The sequence below is a fragment of the Rhinatrema bivittatum genome, chromosome 19 (genome assembly GCF_901001135.1).
Source record: "Rhinatrema bivittatum chromosome 19, aRhiBiv1.1, whole genome shotgun sequence".
Classification (NCBI taxonomy): domain Eukaryota; kingdom Metazoa; phylum Chordata; class Amphibia; order Gymnophiona; family Rhinatrematidae; genus Rhinatrema; species Rhinatrema bivittatum.
In genome coordinates this window covers 34,945,468-34,971,373 of record NC_042633.1, presented here as the reverse complement: position 1 = coordinate 34,971,373, position 25,906 = coordinate 34,945,468, and the positions used below count along the sequence as shown (strand labels likewise).

General features: G+C 51.4%; 4 protein-coding genes across 5 annotated transcripts; 3 read left to right on the top strand and 1 right to left on the bottom strand.

Annotated features, from left to right (window-relative positions):
• The first annotated feature begins 207 nt into the window (after positions 1–207).
• RPS18 (ribosomal protein S18) lies at positions 208–3,882 on the top strand. Of its 2 annotated transcripts, XM_029585185.1 has the most exons (6): positions 209–330; positions 1,127–1,225; positions 1,652–1,738; positions 1,994–2,095; positions 2,873–2,964; positions 3,742–3,882. In XM_029585185.1, exons 1-6 carry the CDS (start codon positions 328–330, stop codon positions 3,815–3,817), a joined length of 459 nt encoding a protein of 152 aa, XP_029441045.1. In that variant the 5' UTR covers positions 209–327; the 3' UTR covers positions 3,818–3,882. The 2 variants fall into 2 exon arrangements, with proteins under 2 accessions (XP_029441046.1, XP_029441045.1); XM_029585186.1 differs by lacking the exon at positions 1,652–1,738 and having other exon boundaries at positions 208–330.
• A 1,926-nt stretch (positions 3,883–5,808) lies between these two features.
• Positions 5,809–14,655, top strand: WDR46 (WD repeat domain 46). The gene is made up of 16 exons (XM_029585359.1): positions 5,809–5,961; positions 6,365–6,541; positions 6,648–6,728; positions 6,825–6,937; positions 7,170–7,257; positions 7,353–7,414; positions 8,544–8,648; positions 10,394–10,544; positions 10,859–10,994; positions 11,121–11,220; positions 11,388–11,541; positions 11,728–11,875; positions 12,031–12,125; positions 12,953–13,048; positions 13,329–13,442; positions 13,763–14,655. Exons 1-16 carry the CDS (start codon positions 5,911–5,913, stop codon positions 13,889–13,891), a joined length of 1,800 nt encoding a protein of 599 aa, XP_029441219.1. The 5' UTR covers positions 5,809–5,910; the 3' UTR covers positions 13,892–14,655.
• Positions 14,656–15,965: 1,310 nt separating this feature from the next.
• B3GALT4 (beta-1,3-galactosyltransferase 4) lies at positions 15,966–19,121 on the bottom strand. The gene has a single exon (XM_029585564.1). The coding sequence runs from the start codon at positions 18,085–18,087 to the stop codon at positions 17,026–17,028; it is 1,062 nt and encodes a 353-aa protein (XP_029441424.1). The 5' UTR covers positions 18,088–19,121; the 3' UTR covers positions 15,966–17,025.
• Positions 19,122–19,151: 30 nt separating this feature from the next.
• PFDN6 (prefoldin subunit 6) lies at positions 19,152–25,708 on the top strand. The gene is made up of 5 exons (XM_029585565.1): positions 19,152–19,280; positions 21,833–21,914; positions 23,299–23,369; positions 24,160–24,284; positions 25,406–25,708. The coding sequence occupies exons 2-5, from the start codon at positions 21,851–21,853 to the stop codon at positions 25,524–25,526; spliced, it is 381 nt and encodes a 126-aa protein (XP_029441425.1). The 5' UTR covers positions 19,152–19,280; positions 21,833–21,850; the 3' UTR covers positions 25,527–25,708.
• Positions 25,709–25,906: the final 198 nt, after the last annotated feature.

The following is a 25,906-nucleotide window of genomic DNA, read 5'->3' as shown; positions in this document are numbered from 1 at the left end:
TTTGGACCCTGGAACTGAGAATTGGCTTTCAAACATGGCTAAAGTGACATAGACATCCCACCGAAAAGATGAAACCCGTCTCGCGACAAATCGCGACATGGCACGATACCATTTGTCTTTTATTATTATTATTATTATTTCTATTAATTTCTCTTTTGTGACGCCGGAACTGAATCGTTGTGCTACTCGTTTCCAGGCCGGAGGGTCTCGGGGAAGCGATCGCCTTTGAGCGGAAGTGCCCTTTGTGGGCTGACCGAGCTATAAAGCTGCGTCGCGTCACTTCCTTTTTCTCTTTCCAAGTGGGGCTAGGCGGCGGGTGTAGTAGAGATGGTGAGTGCCGGTCTCGTTCTGTGTCGGAATCCGCGGGCATCGATGCGGGCAGAGGCCACGGACGCTCCGGACCTGTATCGGTGGCTGCCGGAGAGACTCCGCCGGGGAACGCTGGGCGTATTTGTGGAACGGGCGGGCGTAATTTAACCACTTTATGAGCAACGCATGTAAAAATTGTTAATGTCAATAAAGTTATCAGGTGTTGAATCTTGTGAGCTGTCAGTGCATGCAAGGAAGGAGGTGATGCAGGCCCTAGTTTGCCTGTTGGATGATGGGACTTGTAGTTAGTGGTGGGAGTCTAAATTATGGGACACCTTCCACCCCCGGGCAGAAATGTCGCAGGGACCTCCCTCTGATGCTTTGGTTAGATGGGAAGGAGACACCACCCCCTTTCTCTCCCCCTAGTCTCCCCAGGCTTGACCCCCATTGCTCCCCTTCCCACTCCACTAGCCACTAACCCTTACCAACTGATGGCTTCTCTGCGTTCTCCTCTTCAGCCTGCTGGGACCGTTTGTGTGGGCACAGACCCGTTACCCTTTCACCATGCCCCTTATGCTTGGGGACATGCTGCCTTGGCTGTATGAATAGAATTTGTTGTCGCTTGTTTGCCTTAGAATTGTTGGTATTACGTGCCTGTGCGGCATGGAGCTGACAGGTGTTACCTTCGCTTCTTGGAAGAAAGTTTGTGATGCAGTGGGGAAATAAAACTGGGTGGGAGGATGTTACAGAGTGATGTTGCAGGCTGCAGTAAGGCCTTTTTTTATATATATATCTTTCTTCTCTTTCTCTCCTCCAGTCTCTGGTAATTCCTGAGAAGTTTCAGCACATTCTCCGTGTGCTCAACACCAACATCGATGGCCGAAGAAAGATCGCCTTTGCTATTACTGCCATCAAGGTACGACAGAATGCTATGAACGGTGTGTAACCTTTGCACCCATCTTACTTTCCCTGACCCAGCCAGGCTGAGAAACAGGAAAGCCAGGATTCAAATCCCTCTTCTCCTTCTGATTCTCCCTGTGATCTTGAGCAAAGCTCTTTGCTCTCCCTTGCCTGAGGTACCCAGTTAGATTGTAAATCCTCTGAGGTAGAGAAGTCTCAGCTGTACCTGAATTGTAACTCTCCTTGAGTCCGGGTTTGGAAAAGCGAGTAATTCAATCCAAATCATCACCTGCAGGGGTTCAGGATACAACAGCTGGTTTCCCACTCCTTTTGAAGTTAATGTTTCTTCTTAATGTACATGGACATTACACGTATGTTGTACCTTGGCAGTGCAGCATTTTCTGTGAGTGAAGGTTTCTGACGTGCTCTTTCCCTCTTTCAGGGGGTGGGCAGGCGTTACGCACATGTGGTGTTAAGAAAGGCTGACATAGACCTGACCAAGAGAGCTGGAGAACTGACTGAAGATGAGGTGAGGTCCCAGCCATGTCGTCTTTCAGCCGGGGTCTGCAGGCTGTGCTTGGGAGGAGTGTTGGGTACAGATGGCAGAGGAGCTGGACTGGTGCACACTGTTACTGCATACACTCTGGCCAAATCCTGCAGCCCCGTCTATGCCAAGTGTGAAGTGGGATGGCAGAGAGCACAGATCTAGGTTGTACAGAGAGTTTGGATGTACCGCTGCCCCTCTGAACCCATTCAAAGCTAATGTATCTTCCTTCTTTCACAGGTAGAGCGGGTTATTACCATTATGCAGAATCCTCGTCAGTACAAGATCCCCGACTGGTTCCTGAACAGACAGAAGGACATCAAGGATGGGAAATACAGCCAGGTGAGACGGTGTTAACCCTTTCACTTCCAGCGCTTGGAGTATTGTAATCATAAGCACTATCAGGCCGATACAGTATGGTGCACTACGGTGGAGCGTTTTTGACGTGCTAGCTTTACCCCTTATTGAATAAGGAGTAATAGTGCGTCGAAAATGCACGTGTGTGCCCGCAACATGCAAATGCATGTTGCGGGCACTATTAGTTTATTAGTTATTCCTGCGCGATACAGAAAGTAAAATGTGCAGCCAAGCCACACATTTTACTTTCAGAAATTTGCGCTTTTCTGTGCACCCTCCGACTTAATATCATGGCGATATTAAGTTGGAGGCCCCAAAACTAAAAAAAAAAAAAAAAAAAAAAAAGTAAAAATCGGCTTGTGGGTCGGAAGACGGACGCTCAATTATGCCGGTGTCCGGTTTCTGAACCCGTGGCTGTCAGCGGGCTCGAGAACCGATGTTGGCAAAATTGAGCATGGGCTGTCAAACCCGCTGACAGCCGCCGCTCCTGTCAAAAAGGAGGCCCTAATTTGCATAGATCGCGCGCCCAGGAGAGTTCCTGTTTTTTTTTTTAATTGGCCCGTTTGTCTTTAGGCATCACTTCCTGTGTGGTATCTCCGCGGTCCATACCAGGCATGTGCTGGACCTTTGTAAGAAAGCCCTCTGTCCAGCGCTGCTTGTACCTGCTTTGATTTCTGGACTATAAAGCCTTCTGCTCTGTCCTGGTGTGGTCCCTGTACTCTCACCTGTGTGCTCTATTCTGACCTTTGCTTCCTGCTACAGGTTTTGGCTAACGGCCTTGACAACAAACTCCGTGAAGACTTGGAACGGCTGAAGAAGATCCGCGCTCACCGTGGTCTGCGGCATTTCTGGGGGTGAGAGCGAAAGGCCTGGTGACAGGGAGGGAGCCACAAGCTCCGCTTCTCCATTTGTGTGTGTGTGTGGGGAGGGGGTGGTGGAATCTTTTGAGCCTTCAGATATTTTTTTTTTCCTGCCGTGTACATCCAACTTTGAAAAAGTGGGGAGAGCTGAGCCACTGTTCTTACCTATTTGACAAGCCTCTTATGTATGAAGAGGGGAACAAAAACTGGCCCTGACCCCATCTCCAGCTGGTGGGATCGTGTGCAGCTATTTGTCTGCACATGTGTGACAATCCAGGCGTGAGCGAGGGTTTATCTGTGTGGTTGGGAGCCCCAACCTGGCAGAAACCCAGAATCTGATGACAGATAAGACCATAAAGTCCACCTCATCTGCCCAGGCACTACGGTGCCTACCCTGACTCGGGCTTTACCCTCATCCTCCTATCAAAGGATCCTCTGCGTTGTTCCTGGGTCATCTTTAATTCTGTTTGCTTGGCCCTCCACCTAGAAAATATGTCCTGTTATCTGTTGGTCTTCCCCCTTGCAGCCTCCTCTTGACCTTTCTGCTGAGAAGTGTTTGGGGGTTTTTATGCTCCATTTATTCCTTTTGAGTTATGAGTGTACTGGACCCCTTCTCCTCTAGGGTTTACATATTTAGGTTCTTAAGCTTCATTTTAGATTCTCTCTTACTGGAGAGGGGGGAGGCTGGGGGTAGAATAGGGGGTAAGGTGTGTTCTTTTGTGTATTTGGCTGGTGCTATTTAACCATCACCTTCTCTTTTCTCCCCTCCAGTCTGCGTGTGCGGGGTCAGCACACAAAGACCACTGGACGACGGGGCCGTACTGTTGGTGTATCCAAGAAGAAGTAATGTGCCTAGTGCTTTTTTTTTTCAATAAATCTCTATCTTGAAAAAGTAAAAAAAAACAACCTACACTTTTGTCTTGTGTATCTTACATCCGTTCTGTCTTCTGATTTTAGTTGTCTCCTCTCCTTAGGAGAGTGAGGGGAAACGGGGAATGGCAGTCAGGCAGGGTGGATGCAGCAGAGGGGGAGGGGGGGCATGTGTTCTGGTAATGGGGGAGAGGGTGGGCAGTGCACTTGGATAGAGAGAGGGGAGAGAAAGAGGTTCCTGTCACAGGCATGGTTGTGCAGGCAGGCGCAAGTGCTGGCAGTTACTGTAGATGAGAAGAGCTCCCTATAAAAAGATGGTGATTTACCCTGGAAGACTTCCAGAAGGAAACATTGTGTCTGCAGCCTGTAAGAAAATACTGGGTGAGCTGAATCTCTTGACAGCCCCAGTAGTGTGGAAGAGAAAAGGGCTGTCTGCCAATGTGCGAGACCTCTCTCTCTGCGCTTTAAAGCCTGGGTCTCCTCCCCAAGCTTACTGTTTTCATTCCTGTAATAGGGGCAGGTGCAATTGCCGCTCACCTCAGTGCTGGCGGACTCCAGGTTCCCCTTTGCCCCGATCATGTCATCGAGGCACAGGAGGGCCTGGGGACTGCTGGTGCCACTTTGGAAAAAGGCACCAGCAGGGCAGAACTGAGGAAGGATTACATCTGCGCTGCTGCCCCCCCCCCCCCCCCCAATCCCTAGGGATTCTGGGATCGGGAAAAGGAACTGGGGGATCTTTTAGGTGGCCTTGTGTCTCTTTTAAAAGATGGTGGCCCTGGGATGGGGGGAGGGGCACTATCTTGTGTTTTCCACAGCCAGAAACATGCAAAGTTCCTGGCTGTGGCTGCAAAACAATGCCTCAGGATTCACTAAACTGGTGCACTGATCTGCACTTAGTAAAGCCTGCACTAGTTTTTCTTGCTGTACAGATACTGCATTTTAGTGTATAGTCCCCCACTAAAGTGTTCTAGCTCTTCCCTAAATTTCTTATTCCCTGTACGTACCAGGATCAGTCCAGACTGCTGGGCTCCACCTAAACTTGCCAGGGTCCCACACGCCTTCATGCACATCTATGCCGGAGGAGTTTCTCCCGTATAGCCTGTTTAGACCAGCCAATTACGTGGACAGCCCTGTCGCTGAGAGGCACGGATTGCAGTTTAAACACCATGACTGCAGGTAAACACTGTAAGGCCCATATAGTCTATGCCCAGTTCACCCTGGTAATGCAATTGACCCTGCTCTTTAGAACTTACAACCTAATCGGATCCCGTTAGACCCTTATGTGCACCCACCACCCCCTTTTTTTTTTTTTGTGAAGAAATATTCTCTTTTGCTTCATTTGCTGTGCGACCTGGCAGATGAACACCCTTGAACCGGTCAGCTGGTTGTGTTATTGTATAGCAGTGGTGACCACCCCCCCCAAATGCCCCACTCCCCACACCCATTTTGGGAAGCTCCTGGATGAGTTTTGTTTAAATCTTTGCCCTGTTCATGTGGCCCTGCTGACAACTGATAGGTACAGACCCAGTTAAGAGTAGGATGGCCGCGTCTCAAAGATTATTTTGAGGTTTATTTTGGATCACTTTGTAAAATCCAGTTGTACTGTACACGTTTTAATGCTAAACAGTAACGAGGGGCGGCCAAAGGACATCCTACCCACCCGTCCAAAACTCTCCCTAGTTGTGTGAAGTGGAAGGCTGGGGGAGCTAAAAGGGGTGTCCTGTCACTTGAGGCAGGAGTACGATCGAATGAATTAATTTATTATATTCCGCTGATCTGCATTGAGAGAGATGAACGAGGTTGAAAGCGGAAACAAAAGCAAACGTTTGACGAAAGGCGTTTCCGCTTTCCCTCCTGGCCTCTTCGCCCCCGTCAAATATGGCCGCCACTTCCGCCGCCACCCCCCCCCCCCCCTACCCGCATCAAAGATGGCCGCCAGCGGCGTCTCATCCGATCACGTGCACCGTTGTTGTGACTTTATTGAAGCCGCACACTCGTCTGTAGCCTCGCTTCTTCTCTGCAGCACTTCCGGGGTTGGGTTGTTGCGGCTTTATTGTTCCGGACAGCAGCATGGCGGTGACCGGGAGCGAAGCAGGGAAGGATACAGTACCTACCGTCAAAGTAATATTATATCACGTCCTCAAATAAATTATATTTTACAAACTAATATATTATCTTCTAGTGTAACAGGGAATCACATGCAGCAAAGTAATATTTCATCCTTTTAGTATTTTATCGTACCCCCTTAAAGAATAATTTTAGCACTCTCCTGAGTAATATTACATCACGAACCCAATCTCCCCCGCCGCAAGTGTACATATTTTTCATATTCTTATGCTTTTTGGCACTGGGCTAACATGTTTTTGTGGGGATTTAGCTTCCTTTTTGTTTGCGATTTTGTATTCTGTAGTATGTAATATGATGTATATTATACTCGCCCCTCACTTGCTGGAGATGGTCTGCAGTACCAGCCGCTCTCACTGATTTCTCTGCGTTAATCTTTCTATCTGGTTCTCCTTTGCAGCGGCTGAAACGTTACTGGGAGGAGAGTCGGACGGAGGAGAACCCCACTGATGCTCCCAGGAATGAGAAGCCAGGAGATGGAGGGGAGAAGCCAGTTGGGAAGAAGAAGAAGAGGAGGAGGAGGAAGCCTGGAAAGACACAGCAGAAGGGACCTGGAGGCGGGAAGTTTGTCTCAGGGGTAAAACTGCGCTCTTGTGGGTTCTCCCACTTCTCAAATTGGTTTGTACTGTGGCCTCTTGGCATCCCATTAACAGGTGATACCTTGGGGGGGTCTCTCCTTGCAGAAAGTGGATCCGTTCCCGGGACCTGCTCCCATCCCACAGGAGAAGGTGCAGAAGTTTGAACGTGGCAAGAAAACCAAGCTGGTGAGTTGCCATTGCCATCATCGGGAAGGGCCCTTTGGGGGGGGGGGGGGTAGTATATGCGTTTTATGTCATAATGTTTAAATGTTCCCGCCACAGGACCAAGTGTCAAACCGGAAGCTGAAGGGTCATTTGAAGACACTGGAGAGTAAGGTGGAGCTGGCGAAGACCCAAGCTGCTCGTTTCGATTTGCTGTTGCCCGAGGAGGCCGGGTATGCGAGCAGACTCCCTGTGTGACCCTCTCCCTCTTGTTGTATCGCTCGGTCCCTTTCATAGCCTGTCATGCACCGTCCCCGTCCCCCCCAGAGCAGGTTCCTGAAAGAAAACGGGGGGGGGGCTCGAGGATATAGGGAGGGAGTTAGAGTTGAGGTACCTTTGTCTCTCCTTCTGATAACCCGGAACACCTGTCCTGTCTCTTCCCCCCCCCCCCCCCCCCCCCACCAGGTTTCTGGAAGGAGACGAGGGAGAGGATACCTGCACTATTCAGCAGGAGGATATTGCCGAAGCCGTAGACATCACCAGTGGCTGCAAGGTCAGAGGCCACTCCATAAATTGCCTTTTTTTTTTTCTCCTCTCTTTGTTATTTTTGAGTTTCATCGTCATCTGTTTTTCTCCTTCTCCCTTCAGTATTTTAACCTGGATCTGAATCAGTTTGGACCTTACAGACTCAACTATACGCGCAATGGCAGGTGATGCTCCAGTGTTCCTTATTTCCCCACCCCTTCCCCCACCCCCGCCACACACACAGACTCTATATACGGAGACGAGACAGTGTTCCAGTGCTTTTTACACACATTCCTCTGTTCCTGTCTCCATGTTCTTTCCTCTAAAATTTAATTTAATGTGGACAAGTGCAAGGTGATGCATATAGGGAAAAATAACCCATGCTATAGTTACACAATGTTGGGTTCCATATTAGGTGCTACAACCCAAGAAAGAGATCTAGGCGTCATAGTGAATAATACTTTAAAATCGTCGGCTCAGTGTGCTGCAGCAGTCAAAAAAGCAAACAATGTTAGGAATTATTAGGAAGGGAATGGTGAATAAAACGGAAATGTCATAATGCCTCTGTATCGCTCCATGGTGAGACCCCACCTTGAATACTGTGTACAATTCTGGTCGCCGCATTTCAAAAAAGATATAATTGCGATGGAGAAGGTACTGAGAAGGGCAACCAAAATGATAAAGGGGATAGAACAGCTCCCCTATGAGGAAAGACTAAAGAGGTTAGGGCTGTTCAGCTTGGAGAAGAGATGGCTGAGGGGGGATATGATAGAGGTGTTTAAAATCATGAGAGGTCTTGAAGGAGTAGATGTGACTCAGTTATTTTCACTTTCGAATAATAGAAGGACTAGGGGGCACTCCATGAAGTTAGCAAGTAGCACATTTAAGACTAATCGGAGAAAGTTCTGTTTCACTCAACGCACGATAAAGCTCTGGAATTTGTTGCCAGAGGATGTGGTTAGTGCAGTTAGTTTAGCTGGGTTCAAAAAAGGTTTGGATAAGTTCTTGGAGGAGAAGTCCATTACCTGCTATTAATCAATTTTACTAAGGGAATAGCCACTGCTATTAATTGCATCAGTAGCACGGGATCTTCTTAGTGTTTGGGTAATTGCCAGGTTCTTGTGGCCTGGTTTGGCCTCTGTTGGACACAGGATGCTGGGTTTGATGGACCCTTGGTCTGACCCAGCATGGCAATTTCTTATGTTCTTATATGCGTTTTCTGAATAACTTAACAAGTCTCTTTCTCCCTAATGCCCCTCTGTGTGCTTTTTGCTTTTTCCCCCCTTGTCGTCTCCCTTCAATGTGTTTTCGCAGACATCTGGTGCTAGGAGGCAGACGGGGGCATGTGGCGGCTCTGGACTGGAACTCTAAGAGCCTAATGTGTGAGATGAACGTCATGGAATCCATCGCTGATATTAAGTGAGTGTCTCTCCCCCAGGGCCGCAGCGTGGCGCCATTAGGGACAGGGGGACTGAGGCCGGGCTGGTTTGCTCAGACTTGGTGTGCGGGGGTTATATACAGAACATTATTTTATGTATTTATTTGTAGAGTTTTATATACCGTCGTTCAGTATTCCCATCTCGGCGGTTTACATGGTTCCATTAAGTTATCAATCTAATAAACATGCTTTGTGCCAAGTACTGTTAGAGGAGTCTGGTGCTGGTTGAGGTTTATTGTGCATCGTGATAGGCTTTAGTAAACAGCCAGGTATTCAGGTCCTTTTTAAATGTGTTCAGGCTGGGTTGTAGTCTTGGTAGTGTGTTCCAGAGTTTGGGACTGGCAAGGGAAAAAGTGCGCTCGTTGATTAAGGTGTGGAGCGATGGGGGGGGGGGGGGAATTTTCAGGAGACCTTTGTTGGCAGATTGTAAGTTTTTTGTGAGGTATGTGGTGCTTGATAGACATGTCAAGCCAGTCGGTTTGTTGGTTGTGTATAACATTGTGTAGCAAGGTTAAAATTTTGTAGTCTATTCGGAATTTTTTAGGTAGCCAGTGCAATGGCATAAGAATTGGGGTTATGTGCTCGGGTTTCTTTGTTCCTGTTTACTATTCTTGCTGCTGTGTTTTGTAGGATTTGTAGGGGGCGGATGGTGGACTTTGGTAGGACCGAATAATAAGGAGTTGCAGTAATCTATGTTGGAGAAAATGAGTAGTTGAAGTACAGTTCTGAAATCCTGTGGGGTTAGAAAAGGTTTTAGAGGTCTCAGGGTTGGTGGTATCCTTCTCTTATTTATTTTTTTTTTTTTGATATGTGATTTTTAAGGGATAGTTCACTGTCGATGATGATTCCAAGGTTGCCTGCCAGTGTGATGGATGAGATTGGGTCTAGGCGATTTTCTAGTTTGAGGGGTGGTGGAGGCGATAGCCTGCTTTTTCTATCCGGGGTTATAATTTCCAACTTCTCGATGTTTATTACAAGTTTCATTTTGTTTAATAGCTGCTTGATTGATGTGAGATGGTTTGCTGTTATTTTGTAGGTTGCGGATAATGCAGCGCCTTGAGGTGCTCCGGTGCTTAAGGTGTATTCTGTCTGAGAGGGAATTGTTAAGCTTGACTTGGTAGGCTCTGTTGGATAAGTAGGATGAAAACCAGAGAAGGGTTTTGTCAGTTAGGCCTATTTCACTTAAGCGAGCGAGGAGAATCGAGTGCTTTTACCGTGTCAGATGCTGCTGAGAGGTCGAGTAGTATAAGTAGGTAGCTTTTCCATTTTCGAAGCCCTGGAGAACGGTGTCGTTGAGGGAGAGAAGCAGTGTTTCAGTGCTACGGTGTTTCCCGAACACAAACTGCGATGGGTGTAGAATGTTGTTTTGTTCAAGGTGATCCGAGAGTTGGGAATGGACTATTTTATTTTTCAATGATTTTGGCGATGAATAGAAGGTTAGAGATGGGACCGTAGTTTTGGAGGTTATCTGGATCGAGGTGGGTTTAATTATTGCTGATTTAAGGGAGTCTGGGAAATTTCCTTCTGAGAGTGATAGGTTGGTGATGTCAGTTAAGGCTTTAGTGATGGTTGTTTCAATAGCCTTGAATGTGGATACCGAGATGCTGTCAATGGGGTGATTGGCTGGGTTCATTTTTTTTTTTTGATGACAGTATCGATTTGTAAGGAAGAGGCTGTGTTTTTTTCCGTGCACGTGCTCAGTGGGCGTCATGCTTGTGATTTGCAGGTGGTTGCACACGGAGAATATGTTTGCGGTGGCTCAGAAAAAGTGGCTTTACATATATGACAACCAGGGCGTGGAGCTGCACTGTGTGAAGAAGTTCAACGATGTGCTGAGGATGGAGTTCCTGCCATATCACTTCCTGCTGGCCACGTGTGTGAGTCTCTGCCGCCGAGGGACGAGGTAGAGAGGGGAAACAGGAAGTGTGGAAAACACCAGAGCCCATGGGGACAATTACTCTGAGAAGGGTAGGGGTGTGCTTCCCAGATCTGATTCTGTGGGAATGTTTCTGTCCACGCAGTGGCTCTCTTCCTTGGGGGGGGGGGGGGGGAGTGAGGGGTCGGTGTTGTCTGCGCCGGGGTCACAGAGTAGCATGCCCTCATGTTACCCATTGCCCTGGAAATACAGTTGTCTAAGCTGGAGGACATTAACCCTTCACACATACCCACAAAGCCTTTGCTTTCTTCCCAGAGCGCGACCGGATTCCTGCAATACTTGGACATCTCTGTCGGGAAGGAGATCGCAGCCATTTGTACCAAGGCTGGCCGGCTGGATGTCATGGCCCAGAACCCTTACAATGCCATCATTCACCTGGGGCACCCCAATGGTAAGAGCACCCCAGGATCCTAGCCCTTACTCTCTCTTCCCCCTCTCCACCTCAAATCCCTCTCTGGGAGCACCCACGTAGCAGGCGGGCTTCTTGTCTCCATGGGTTACTCTTTCTGTCCGGCAGGTACAGTGTCCCTCTGGAGCCCGAATCTGAAAGAGCCCTTGGTGAAGATGCTGTGTCACAGGGGAGCAGTGAGAGCCGTCACCGTTGACAAAACTGGAACGTAAGCAGCTCGCGGCGCCATCTGTGAGGAAGGGTGTGAGAGGACGCCATTGCATCCGCTGCTGGTGGCCCGGCCTTCCCTCTGGCGGGGGGGGGGGGGGGGGGGCCCTAAACTCGCTGTTTCTCTTCTGGCAGCCCTGACCCTTGACTTCGCTGCGTTTCCCGCAGGTACATGGCCACCTCGGGGCTGGACAGGAAGCTGAACGTTTACGACGTTCGCTCCTATCGCCGGCTGCACTCCTACCTGATCCCCGCCGGAGCCTCGCACCTGAACTTCAGCCAGAGGGACCTCCTGGCCGCCGGCTGCGGGGACACCGTGCAGGTGAGGGGGGACGGAGGAAAGCAACCAGGGGAGGAGATACAGCAAAAGTGGGGGTGGGAGGCTGGAGGACGCCGCGAGAGTGCGGGAACACAGGGGGGAGCTGCTGGGGGTTAGGGGGGTCCTGATGCCATCAACATAACGACGCTTTTTTTTTTCCCCTCCTTGCTTCCGGGTCTGTGCGCGCAGGTGTACAAGGATGTGCACGTGAAGCCAGCACGCAAGCCGTATATGGTACATCGGGTGCGTCAGGGTGTTCACGGCCTGCAGTTCTGTCCCTACGAGGATGTCCTGGGCATTGGGCACGGGGAGGGATTTACCAGCATGCTCGTGCCGGGTAAGTGACTCGTCGCCTTACATCCCTCCTCCTCTCGCTCCGTATCGCCACCATCTCTCTCCCCTCCCTCCCTCGTGCTGAACGCTCAGTAACCCCCTCCCTGTCCTTCCCCCGGCACTCGTACGCGATCAGTAACCTCCTCCCCTTTCTGTCAGGTGCCGGAGAGCCAAACTTTGACGCTCTGGAGAGTAACCCCTTCTGTAGCCGGAAGCAGCGGCAGGAGTGGGAGGTGAAGGCCCTGTTGGAGAAGGTAAGAGCTGTTGGGGAAGCGGCTGGTGCGTTCCCTGCTCCCCCCCCCCCCCCCCCCCCCCCCCTTCAACATGCCTGGTTTGGAAAGGCTTGGCAGGGGGCCTGGATGAACTCTTCCATTCCACTCGGCATTCTCTGCAGATTTGGGCTACAAAACCTAAAGGAGGTTGCCCAGACTGAAGGGGCAACATATTCTTATTATTTTGTTTTTGAGTAATTAATTTGATTTATTTTTTAAAGCTAAACTTTTAGCTATTGACTAATTTTTGTATATTTTAACTTATTTTTAATTTGATTTTCTTTGAAAAATTTTATTTTAATTATGTAAACCGTTTTGACAAAAACTCATTTTATAAAACGGTATATAAATATTTTAAATAAATAATAAAAATAATATAACTTATGGGAGGGGTTTGAAGGGATACGTTTATTTATCCTGGGGGGGGTAACTTGATAGCAGTCATCAGATACGTAAAGGGGGTAACAAGCGAGGATGGAATTCGTTTCCTTCTTCATCTCTTGCTGGGGACAGGACAGGAAGCCGTGGGCTAGTTTACAGCAGAGGGAGATTGAGGGAGACCTTTCTAACTGCCCGGGGCGGTGGGCGCTGGAAAAGGTTACCCGGGGAGGTGCTGGCAGCTCCCTCTCCGAAGGAGTCAGGCAGGGGGGGGAGGGGGGATCTTTCCTTGAGGCGAGAGGTCCAAGCCTGACTTTCTCTGCTGCTGGATGAAGCACTTAACGGTCCCTTCCGACTCTGCCTCTGCGGTTCCGTGACTTCGGTTCCTGCTGTCGCCGGCTCCCACGTCTCTCCCCTCTTTTCTGTCTCAGGTGCAGCCGGAGCTGATAACCCTGGAGCCCGGGAAACTCGGCCAAGTGGATTTCCTCACCCTGCAGCAAAAGCACAGAGAGCGCGTGGAGAGGCTGGTGAGCGAGGGCCTGCAGGTGGCAAGGCATGCTGGGAAACGGAAGGAGGGGGTGGTGGTTTGTGGGGTATGCTGGGAGCCCCAGGGTATGCTGGGAAACGGTAAGGGTCACGGCGCTTCTTAAGTCGATGGGGCATGGACTGTGTCGGGCCAGGACAGGCCGTGTTTTGGAACGGGAGGGGCCGGGCATGCTGGGAGGTTAGTGGCAGCAGGGCATGCTGGGAAACAGGAAGACAAATACACACGCGCTCTCTCTCTCTCTTTCGTATTCTGTTGAGCAGGGCTTCGACCCTCTGGCAAAGGAGAAATTTGAACCCAAGTACAAGAAGAAGGGAAGGAGCTCGTCCGGGCAGCTGCTGCGGAGGAAACAGAAGGTCTCTCAAGAGGAGAAGAGGGTTTGTACACCTGGCCACATCCCTGCAAAAAGAACCTGCTTCCCGCTCCCCCGCCCCCTCCTCGGGCTGCTCTACAGCTTCCCGCCGGGTGTCGCTGTAAAAGGGACTGTGCCCTTCCATCTTACAGCAATGCGCTGATGGGAGCGGAGCTCCCCCCATTCCCTCCACGGGAGGGCGGAGCCTCAGCCGGGAGTGGAGCCCGTGTCCCTGCCCGGCGGCACAGAGCCAGAGCCCGAGCCCGGGTGCCCCCCCCCCCCCCCATCCTGCAGAGCTCCCTTGCCTGTCAGCTTCACAGTTTGTCCTCTCTCGTCCCCCCCTAGAAATTGATCCAGGAGAGCGTGGAGGAGAAGCAGCGGCAAGAGAAGGAGAAGAGGCAACGGGAAACGGTGGCCTCGCTGGGGAAGAGGTCCGCGCTGGACCGGTTTAAGAAGCAGCCGCTCTCCAAGTGACCAGAGGACCAGCGCTGGAGGACGAACAGCGGGGGAGGAGGGGGGAAGCTCTCTCCAGCCCGTGGAAAGCGTCCCGAGGAGCAGCAGCAGCAGCTGAGAGGCAGTGCCACAGGGGCGGACGCTGGCTGCAGGCTGAGGTGAACCCACAACCCTCCAGCTCAAACTGCTGTGGAAACGCTCCTCGCCGTCGGCATCGTTTATCCGAGGCCTTCCCAAATTTAACACCCATTCACTCTCCGTTCTCCCGTCCCGGCTCCCTGGGGGAGAGGAGCCTGAATAGGTCAAAAGGGTCACGGGCCCATGTCTACATAACCCTGTCCTGCTCTGGTACAAACTGAGAGAGACACCCCCCCCCCACCCCCCTCCTCGACCAATGAGCTGCTCCTTTCTCTGAATCTGGCGTTAGGTCTCCTGTTACGTTTTGGGGGGGGGAGCAGTGTTTCACTCAACTTTGGGCACTTTTAGGCTCATTGGGAAATGTATATTTTGCACAGTAAAACAATGAAAACCCGAAGTTGTGCACATCTGACTTTATTGGGCTTACCGGCGGGTTTTTGTACACGAGTGGCTGTGTGTAAACTTGTTTTTCATTTAAACAGTAATAAATCATACAGAAACAAGTTATTGCGTACTCATCGATTCGAGTTATACAATCAAAACGAAGTAACCTACAGCTGATCTTCCCTTCTGGGCAGTTTCCACTTTTTACGATACATGCCCCCCCTCCTGCACTGTCTGCAAGCCGGGCGTTTTGCATGTAAAAATAACATCATCCGAACGGAACTAAAAAGCCAGGGGATAGGAGGCGATGTCCTTTCGTGGATTACAAACTGGTTAAAAGACAGGAAACAGAGAGTAGGATTAAATGGGCAATTTTCTCAGTGGAAGGGAGTGGACAGTGGAGTGCCTCAGGGATCTGTATTGGGACCCTTACTTTTCAATATATTTATAAATGATCTGGAAAAGGAATACAACGCGTGAAGTTATAAAATTCGAGGATGATACAAAATTATTCAGAGTAGTTAAATCACAGGCAGACTGTGATACATTACAGGAGGACCTTGCAAGACTGGAAGATCTGGGCATCCAAATGGCAGATGAAATTTAATGTGGACAAGTGCAAGGTGATGCACATAGGGAAAAATAACCCTTGCTGTAGTTACACGATGTTAGATTCCATATTAGGAGCTACCACCCAGGAAAAAGATCTAGGCATCAGAGTGGATAATACTTTAAAATAGTCAGCTCAGAGTGCTGTGGAGGTCAACAAAGCAAATAGAATGTTAGGAATTATTAAGAAGGGAATGGTTAATAGAATGGAAAATGTCATAATGCCTCTGTATTGCTCCATGGTGAGACCGCACCTTGAAATCTGTGTACAGTTCTGGTCGCCGCATCTCAAAAAAGATAGAGTTGCGATGGAGAAGGTATAGAGAAGAGCAACCAAAATGATAAAGAGGATGGAACAGTTCCCATATGAGGAAAGGCTGAACAGGTTAGGGCTGTTCAGCTTGGAGAAGAGACGGCTGAAGGGGGATATGATAGAGGTCTTTAAGATCATGAGATGTCTTGAAAGAGTAGATGAGACTCGGTTATTTACACTTTCGAATAATAGAAGGACTAGGGGGCAGTCCATGAAGTTAGCAAGTAGCACATTTAAGACTAATCAGAGAAAAGTTTTTCACTCAACGCACAATAAAGCTCTGGAATTTGTTGCCAGAGGATGTGGTTAGTGCAGTTAGTGTAGCTGGGTTCAAAAAAGGTTTGGATAAGTTCTTGGAGGAGAAGTCCATTAATGGCTATTAATCAAGTTTACTTAGGGAATAGCCACTGATATTAATTGCATCAGTAGCACAGGATCTTCTTAGTGTTTGGGTATTTGCCAGGTTCTTGTGGCCTGGTTTGGCCTCTGTTGGATACAGGATGCTGGGCTTGATGGACCCTTGGTCTGACCCAGCATGGCAATTTCTTATGTTCTTATGTTTAAAAGTCACATTGGATGCTCTGTTATCCATTTGCATCATGTCATGCAGAAAACCCCTCCATCACCAAAAGGATGGTCCATGATCCTCTCTGCAAATCATCAAAATTGCTTTTTATTAGTTTAGCAGACAAACGTTTCTGGAGAATAAAATTACCCCCCCCCCCCTGTTCTGGCAAAGCAAAGGAGGGACATGCTCAAAAAGAGCAGCCTCAGGATGCATGGATATCTCGTCCTGCAGAACCTAGGATCAATAACTAATCAGCTTGGTCCCAAAATTCTGGGAATGTTAGACATGACCAAAAAATACGAGTTTAAGGTGCCCCACAATATCTGTCCCTCATGTGCAGCGTAACTCTGTGGTGGATATTTCTCCCCCTAAATGCCTGGGAGTGGGGTACAAGAATTTATGCTGTCATTCCCGTATATACATTGTTCCCAGATCGGTTCTTGCTGTGATGTAACTGTGAGCCCCACTCTCAGAGGACCAACCATTCGCGATAGTTTCAAGTCCCGTCGTAGGCTTTCCGTAACTTGGGACATCGATTAGCTTACGTAGCTCGGGCCAAAAGAAATCTTAAAAAAGAAAAAAGGTCAAGTCCTCGGTCAGCAACCTCGCCAAGCAATGTTTCAACCATCGACTAATGTTTCTCTATCAAAAACAAGAAGGATAATGCGCGATGCCTTTTGCAAACCATCGTTTAAAAGCTGCAGAATCACTGCCTGGTCAGAGATCCAAGTTTCCTCGTATAGGTAACAACGGTGAGCACTGAAAGATTTTTGTCACGCGTAGCCACACCCACTTAATAGGCGAAATTAAGGCTATTTTTAGACCAGCCCCTTGGTAAGTGCCCATAGGTGATATGCAAAACATATTTCAAATCCAGGGGTGCAGTTATTGGAGGGGGGGGGGGGTGTTCCTACATTAATAAAAGCGGATTTGTCATATAACCAGTCACGCAGAAGTCTCAGTAAACTGGCAAAGTTTAGATTTCTCTAGATTAGGGAGGGATAAACCTCCCTGCAGTTGGGTTCCTCTGCGGTCGACGTGTTGCTGTGTCCTGAAGGGAAGGAGGGCAGAAGCTGCTTTCCCTTGCCACAGTGAGAGAGGCCGGAGCTCGCTGTCAGATGATTCACCCCTGCGGCTGGGGATTTATGTCAACCATGAGAGCAGCTTGCATCGCACTAGTGCCAGACGCCCCAGGAGCCAGGAACAACCTCCCTCCCTATCTGGTGCCAGCAGAGCCCAAGCTTTCTCCATCATTGTGGGCGTCATGCGGTGGGAGGTAAAGATGCATCGGTAGCAAAAAGGATCCAGGGGGTACTGGGTGCTGCCCGAGAACCAGGCCGAATGCTGCGGGGCCACGCCTACCTTCCTGGCACAGATCCCCATATAGACATCCTCCAAGGCCACAATGGGGGTTTCCAGGGCTACTGCGGACACCCGCCAAGCCACGTCCCTGGAGACCACGTAGGCTGTGCCACTGCAATACAGGGGAAAGCGGTCCCCAGAGAAGGCTGCCTCCGAAGTGTAGTACCGGCTGGTGGGGTCCCGGATAGGGCGAACCCCCCAGTGGATGCGGCCCAGGTAGATGCCTTCCGGCCGGGCACTTCCAAGGCCTCGTAGGTGGTCCACCAGCCCCTTCATGTTCACGAAGACATCGTCGTCCACTTTGAGCAGGAAGAGGGCCTCGGGGCAGAAGGTGCCGGCCCAGCGCAGAAGCATCAGTGTCTTCAGCGTCAGGTTGCGGTAGGTGTCGTGGAAGGTGCCCTGTACCAAGTCTTTGTGCTCCACGGATTCCTGCTCCAACTGGGCCTGGACCTCCGGCGCCTGCGGATCTCCCAGCACGAACAGTCTCCGGATCCCCAGGCCCCCCAGCTCCCGCGTGCGCCCCCAGGTCTGGCGGATTGCCTGGCGGGACTGGAAGTGAGAGGGCGCGCTCACCACCAAGCACAGCAGGAAAGGCGGGTCCGGGCCACGGCAGGCCCCACTATTGGCGATCTGGTAGGAGTCGACACCGGAGACCGGGCGTTGAAGCGCCGAGCCGGAGCTACCGCGAAGGAAAGGAGCCAGGAAGAAGGACAGGTGCTCCTCGAAGATGCCCGTGAGGACGAGGATGGGCAGGGCCAGTGCGGCGGCCAGGGCCAGGAGCAGGCACCAGCGGTGCTGGCGCCGCAAGAAGCATCTGCAGACGGGCCGCCCCCAGGGTAGCATCGGTGCCCCTTGCTGCCCTTCCTCGGGGAACGGGCTCTGTGGCGCTCAGTAGGTGCGAGGTGAACATCTCAATCCAGAGGAAGGCAGGGCAGGGGGGGAAATCATTGCCATAACTTTCCCCAGGGCAAAGGTCCGCAGGCCATGAAGGGCACAGGCTCCCGAGTGCATAAGTCAATGAGAAGAAAGTTCTCCGGTGCAAAGATCTGCGGGCTACGAAGGTCACGGGCTCCCCAGTGCATAAGTCAACGAGAGAAAGTTCTCCAGTGCAAAGATCTGCGGGCTACGAAGGTCACGGGCTCCCCAGTGCATAAGTCAACGAGAGAAAGTTCTCCGGTGCAAAGATCTGCAGGCTACGAAGGTCACGGGCTCCCCCGTGCATAAGTCAATGAGAGAAAGTTCTCCAGTGCAAAGATCTGCGGGCTACGAAGGTCACGGGCTCCCCAGTGCATAAGTCAACGAGAGAAAGTTCTCCGGTGCAAAGATCTGCGGGCTACGAAGGTCACGGGCTCCCCAGTGCATAAGTCAACGAGAGAAAGTTCTCCGGTGCAAAGATCTGCGGGCTACGAAGGTCACGGGCTCCCCCGTGCATAAGTCAATGAGAAGAAAGTTCTCCGGTGCAAAGATCTGCGGGCTACGAAGGTCACGGGCTCCCCCGTGCATAAGTCAATGAGAAGAAAGTTCTCCGGTGCAAAGATCTGCGGGCTACGAAGGTCACGGGCTCCCCAGTGCATAAAGTCAATGAGAGAAAGTTCTCCAGTGCAAAGATCTGCAGGCTGTGAAGGTCACGGGCTGCCCAGTGCAGGGATCATTGCTGATAAGGGGTCCGTCCCCCCACTCTGGTGCAAAAGGTCGCAGGGCGGGAGCGCACGGGCTCGCCAGGGCCGAGGTCAAGGTTTTTGCCGGGTTCCCCTGCGGCAGGGACCCGTGATAAAAGGTCAGGGTTCGCCGGGGCAGAGGTCACGGGGAGGGGGGTGGGTGGGTGGGAACGGAGAGAGCCCCTTGCTCGAGCTGCGTCGGGCGCCTCGCCGGAAGAGGAAGCGGGAAGGACTGTGTTTCCCGGCAAGCAGCGGGAGGGGAAACTTCCGGGTGAGGGGAGAGTACTTCCGGGAGGGGGTGGGGTTTCAGGCAGAGAGAGCGAGGCTGGCGGAGGGCGCTGTGGCGATTGTCGGGAGAAACCGGTAACAAATAACTGGGTATGTGTCATGTGTGTGTTTGTATCACACAGTAAGACGTATTGGTTTTACGTTTGAATCGTGTTACGTGTAGCACATGTTGTAATTAAATATATTGGTGCTTTATAACATGAAGCCAGTGGCTGTATACACCCCCCCCCCCCCTCTTATAGCATCCCCTTACCATACGTTGCATCTCGCCTGCTTATAGTGCATTCTCTATTTATGTTCACAAGCCTACGCCTGAATTGGACTTTACAACACCCTCCCTTCCTGGACAATTTCATTTCATCCCACTTCGCTTAATAATACTAGAATTAATTGCAAACCCCTCTTGCCAATTTTCAACTACTTGATACATGATTGATTCGTTCTAATCGCTAGTGTATAAGATTGCTGTTATTTAAGCTGATGTTTTTTTTTATAATGCGTTATTTATTTCAATTTCCTCCAAGTTCCTCATTTTCCTTGTTCTCTGTAAGACTCACTTGTTAAGTCATTTCCATGTTATATGTAAGCCGAAGTGATTAGTAACATTGTTACCGGAACCTCGGTATATAAAAAAAAATGCTAAATAAATAAATAAATATAATCACCCACTGCTACCGCCCTTCTCCAGAGCGGCACCTGGCAGAGGGGTTGGCTATAAAAGCGGGGCAATGTCACCATTAGGCACTCTGGTAGCCGAAATAAGAAGAAGTATGTTTAGCCATGCCTCTGCAGGTGAGTGTCGGCACCCTGCTGATCCCCGTGTTTCGCCCCTCCGAGATCCAGCTCACCGTGCAGGATCCTTGGCCATAAAGCAGACCGGACCCGCCGAAGGTGAAGTCTGTCGCCTTCACGCCAGAGGAGGCGGCTTCAGTTTATTCCCCTGTGATGTGAAGCACGGAGGCCAACCGGTTACCTCTCGTTATACCCTGGACGCCTCTGATGTGACAGCCAGCCAGATGAAAGTGTGTGTATGGCGGTCGCCGGCCCCAGCAGATGCGCCCTGCTCTTCCTGAAGCAGTCTTGCCACCCCGCTTTTCAAGGACGCGTTCAGCTAATTCTTCTTCATCAGCGCTTTCTTATAATATGCTCTCCTGGCCTAGCTGATTTCAGATTACAGCAACAAGTTGCTATATTTTCAAGCAGTCTGATTCCTGGCTAGGATGGTTTATGCAGGTGGCTTTTGTATGTTTTAATTACTGATTCTGATTGTAAGCAGCTAACCCTTTGAATTGCTCTTAAGCCCAGGAGGTTGGTATGTAAGACACTCTTGAATGTGCCATGTTCCCTGGCCCCGAGGCGATGCATCTATGTGATGTGCTCCTGAGGTCTCAACTGGTGCCCTTATAAGAAATTTGCAAGTTTCAGGCACCGTGCTTTTGCTTGTACTAGGTTCGGTTTTATTATGATTTTCCTCGACGGTGGTCGTAGGTGCTGATTTCATTATTTTTTTTTGTTAAGAAACCTCTGAGCTGGTCTCATCCATAACCTTGTGGGAGGATTTAGCCAGTGGTTAAGTACATTGGGCGGAGGTGATGGGCTTTCCTGCTCCTTATCTGCCGTCAGATTCTGTGTTTCCGCGTTGTGGTATCGCGGAGGACTTAGTGGGGAAAAGTTTTTCTTTTGCAGGTGATACAAAGATCTGCGATGGGATGGAATGGGAAAAACGGGACACGAGGTGGTCAAGAGTTTGACTGTCAACGCGCAGTGAGAATTAAAAAAAAAAACCAAAAAAAACCAAATAAAGGTGTGAAGAAATCCGAGGGAGCGGAGGGATCGGGGTGTGGAGATACTTAAACGTGCGCCAAATCGGGAGCGAGACGTTGGGTTGACCGTATCTTAACCATCTCGAGAGCGCGGGCCGGGGGTGTCCGGGGAAACGACGTTACCAGTAGAAACAGTGGGAGGTGGTGACGCGTCCGCACGCCGCGTGGAATGCCGTGTCCAGTTCCAGAGGCCGTGCCCCTGAAAGGGTAGAGACGGGTGTGGAGGTGGCTCAGAGAGAGAGGCTTTCAAAATGGTGCCGGGGAGGGGGGGGTCTGCACCAAAAGCCGTACGGGAGGAGGCTCGAGATGTACAATACCGTAGAGGAGAAAAAAGACTGGGAGGAGGGGGTGTATTTAATGTATTTATACCTTGCAGGAAGGGTAAAAATGTAATAAAAGTAGTTGGCAAAATAACATTCATAATTTTTGAACAAAAGCATAAAAGTTTTTGGATTGTTTTATTCTGTCCGTATCTCAAAATGAGGCACTGGGACATCTTAAAGATGTTAAGAAGAATGGAGAAGCAGCATTTTCTTCGTGGAAGGAGGCTCTAGAAGCAGAGGTGATGCTGGGCGGCAGAAAGGGTTTGGACCCAGGCGTTTAACATTTATTGTAGAAAAGGTGCTGGATAGACGGGGGTGGGGGGGGGGGGGGGCAGTGTTAGGGAGGTAAGCGGAGAGGATGCTGCGGCCACACAAGGAAGCAAAGGGTAAAGCCCGAGGTGGGGACGGGTGAAGGGGGCGGACACGCTGGGCCCTCGCGCTGTCTCTCTGCCATCATGCCCTCTTGTCTGTTTTGTTTTGTTTTTTTGCCTCCCAGCTCCTGGTCCCCGGCAGCATGGCCGAGCAGATTCAGAAGAAGCTGCAGGGTGAGGTGGAGAAATACCAGCAGCTGCAGAAAGGTAAAAAGATCCCCCCCGCCACTCGAGCATCTGTGCTCTCTGTCCCCCTCTCTCTCTCTCCCATCCCGAGCTCTCGGACTTTCCTATAAGCAGGGCTCTTCTCTCTCTCCCTCCCATCCAGAGCTCTTCTCTCGGACTTTCCTATAAGCGGGGCTCTTCTCTCTCTCTCTCCTATCCCGAGCTCTCGGACTTTCCTATAAGCGGGGCTCTTCTCTCTCTCCCTCTCTCTCTCTCCCATCCCTCTCTCTCTCTCGGACTTTCCTATAAGCGGGGCTCTTCTCTCTCTCTCTCCCTCTCTCTCTCCCATCCCGAGCTCTCAGACTTTCCTATAAGTGGGGCTCTTCTCTCTCTCTCTCCCATCCCGAGCTCTCGGACTTTCCTATAAGCAGGGCTCTTCTCTCTCCCTCTCTCTCTCTCCCATCCCTCTCTCTCGGACTTTCCTATAAGCGGGGCTCTTCTCTCTCTCCCTCTCTCTCTCCCATCCCTCTCTCTCTCTCGGACTTTCCTATAAGCGGGGCTCTTCTCTCTCTCTCCTCCCTCTCTCTCTCCCATCCCGAGCTCTCGGACTTTCCTATAAGCGGGGCTCTTCTCTCTCTCTCTCTCTCCCATCCCGAGCTCTCGGACTTTCCTATAAGCGGGGCTCTTCTCTCTCTCTCTCTCTCCCATCCCGAGCTCTCGGACTTTCCTATAAGCGGGGCTCTTCTCTCTCTCTCTCTCTCCCATCCCGAGCTCTCGGACTTTCCTATAAGCGGGGCTCTTCTCTCTCTCTCTCTCCCCCCCTCTCTCTCTCCCATCCCGAGCTCTCGGACTTTCCTATAAGCAGGGCTCTTCTCTCTCTCTCTCCCATCCCGAGCTCTCGGACTTTCCTATAAGCGGGGCTCTTCTCTCTCTCTCTCTCCCCCCTCTCTTTCTCCCATCCCGAGCTCTCGGACTTTCCTATAAGCGGGGCTCTTCTCTCTCTCTCTCCCATCCCGAGCTCTCGGACTTTCCTATAAGCGGGGCTCTTCTCTCTCTCTCTCTCTCCCCCCTCTCTTTCTCCCATCCCGAGCTCTCGGACTTTCCTATAAGCGGGGCTCTTCTCTCTCTCTCTCCCATCCCGAGCTCTCGGACTTTCCTATAAGCGGGGCTCTTCTCTCTCTCTCTCTCCCCCCTCTCTCTCTCCCATCCCGAGCTCTCGGACTTTCCTATAAGCGGGGCTCTTCTCTCTCTCTCTCCCATCCCGAGCTCTCGGACTTTCCTATAAGCAGGGCTCTTCTCTCTCTCTCTCCCATCCCGAGCTCTCGGACTTTCCTATAAGCGGGACTCTTCTCTCTCTTTCTCTCTCTCTCCCATCCCGAGCTCTCGGACTTTCCTATAAGCGGGGCTCTTCTCTCTCTCTTGCCAGATCTCAGTAAGTGCATGTCGGCCCGCCAGAAGCTTGAAGCTCAACTAACAGAGAACAACATCGTCAAGGAGGTGAGTGCAGTACAGAGAAAGATGCAGAGCAGATCTGGGCCAAATCCCGTACTTGACGTAGAGTCACAGGCCTGCCTTTCACGGATTTACTTTATTTCTGTCTGGTGCCGAGGGCGTGCGCAGCGCTGCATCAAAACGGGGAGGAGTCTACAGGGCGGCGGCAGCAGCACCCCCAGCAGATTCAGGAGCCTTTCTTGGCCAGGCAGTTTGTTCTGTAGGTTGCCAGATTGACACCGAAAGTGGTTAAGGGAAAGAATTTAAAAACGGAGAATTCCCGGATGCTGGCGCTGCTCGGTCTCGTCTCGGGTCAGATCGCATCTGGCCCCCGGGAGGGGGGGCAGGAAGTGACAGATTTTGCTGCCCTGGCTGCTGTCGCTCCTCTTCCACACTCCCCCCGGCTTCGGGAAATAGCGCGCGCCTCTGCCCTCTTCTGGATTTTGCACGGTGCGGGAGGGAAATGCATTTCAGTTGAGCTTCTCTCTCTTTTCGGCGCGGCTCCCCTTGGGCTTCTTTTGTATCTGGTGAGGGTCTGCCCGTGAGAGCGAGGCCAGGCGCTCGGCTAGCGTGAAAGGGGGCGATGGTACAGCCCGGACGTAGGGGGCTAAGAATGACTCCTGCAGGTAGTACTGGAGTGAGGGAGCCCCGGCTGTAGCATGCGAGGACCGAGTCTCCAGAAAGGTCTTAGCCAGGCGTCCAGGGTGAGCGGAGTTGGCTGTTTTTTTGCCTGGCGTGTGGAGGTTTCTGTTTCAGGAAGGGCCCTGAACGACCTTTACCCTCTGATGACTTGCAGGAGTTGGAGTTACTGGATGCTTCCAACAAGGTCTTCAAGTTGATTGGACCTGTGCTGGTGGTTCAGGACCTGGAAGAAGCTAAGGGCACAGTGAGCAAACGCCTGGATTACATCGCTGGAGAAATGTGAGTGGGGCGGGAAACCCCTGCGCCTGTGCGCGCTGGTCGATTTTAGACTCTCGCTTGAGATGAGCGGAGATGTGGAACGTGGCCTGTCCACAGCCCTGCAGGCGGTATCTTTGCACAGCGGGCGTGGCCTTGACTGATGCACACTCTCTCCGCGCCCCCCCCCCCCCCCCATCATGACCCAGTCCTCCTCTGTTGGCTCCCTGGCAGAAGTTTGTGGAGGGGGGGGGGCCGGGGCTGCAGCAGGGACTGGATCTCGGTACGAGCCCTCCCTGCTAGCTCTGTGCGAGAGGGCAGCGTCCCCGCCGACCTCTGCCCGGGGCCACGGATCGGGTGGGGGCTGGGAGGAAGGGAAGCAGCAGCCTAAGGGAAGTGAGAGAGGCTGACGGGAAGGCCTGGAAGCACAGGGGGTACACGAGATGCTGTGGGACTGGGGGGGGGGGGGGGTCAGTGGAGCGCAGGTAGACGAAAACAAAGTGATGGGTGGGCACCTCGGAGCTCGATGCTGGAGCTGATGCTTGTCAATATCTTTTTTTTTTTTTTTTTAGCGACATTATAAGGGCGACTAGAGGGTAAATGTCTGTCTGGGGGGGGGGGGGGGAGTGTCTTAAAAAATGTAAAGGCGGCAAGAATGGGGAAGTGTTGTGTATTTTTTTTTTTAAGTTGTGCATAAAATCAAGCATCAGGCCCTCAGACTTTCGTTAGCCGCTCATCAGTTAAGGGAAGACGAGAACTGGGAGCAGTGGTCTCAGACGACCTGAAGGTTGCCAGTCAGTAAAAGCAGCAGGGGGGGAGTTAAGAGCCAGCAAAGGTTATCGCCAGCAAGAAAAAAAAAAAAGGTGGCTGGTGGGACGCCCTGCTCAGTCCTGGAGGCCGCCCCCTTTTAAGGAAGTGGTCGCCAGAGGGCACAGGACAGAAACCTCTGGCGGGCATCTCCCGTAGAGAAAGGCAGGGGCATGGGGTAGCCCCCGGCGATGGGGCAGAATTTAAGCATGCGGGGGGGGGGGGGGGATGACACAAATTCACTTCTCACACACTAGACTCGCTCCCAAGTCGTGAATGAATGAATGAATGACACCGTTTTGTCGTCTTCTCCCTCCCGTGCCTCGCCGATTTGGCAGAAAGCGCTACGAGACGCAGATGAAGGACCTGGAGAAGAAGGCGGAGGAGCATCGGGACGCGCTGTCCAGACTGCAGCAGGACTTCCAGAAAGCCCAGGCCAAGACGGCCGTGAAGGCCTGAGGAGCAGCGCCGGACGCGTGACGGGCACGGGACTCTGGGGGATCTGGTTGTGGATGGGGAGAGTTGGGGGTTTTTTTGTTTGATTTTTTTTTTTTTTGCATCGGGGACTGTGTTTTGTTTTTGGTTTTTTCCCCCCCACCCTGTATTCTTTTATCATATTAAAGATCTGCTGCTGTTAAAGACGGTGACTTCCCCTGCTTGGTAACTTCGTTGGGGGCGTGGCCACGCCCCCCCCTTGCTAAACAGCAGCCTCCCCCCCCAAAGACTACCTGAAGTAAGAGGACCGGATCCTGCTGCTGTCACGACGCTGACAGGAGCAGGTGAAGGGGGAAGGTCAGGCAGAGGGGCTAGGACCATGTCCCAAAATGAATCACACACAA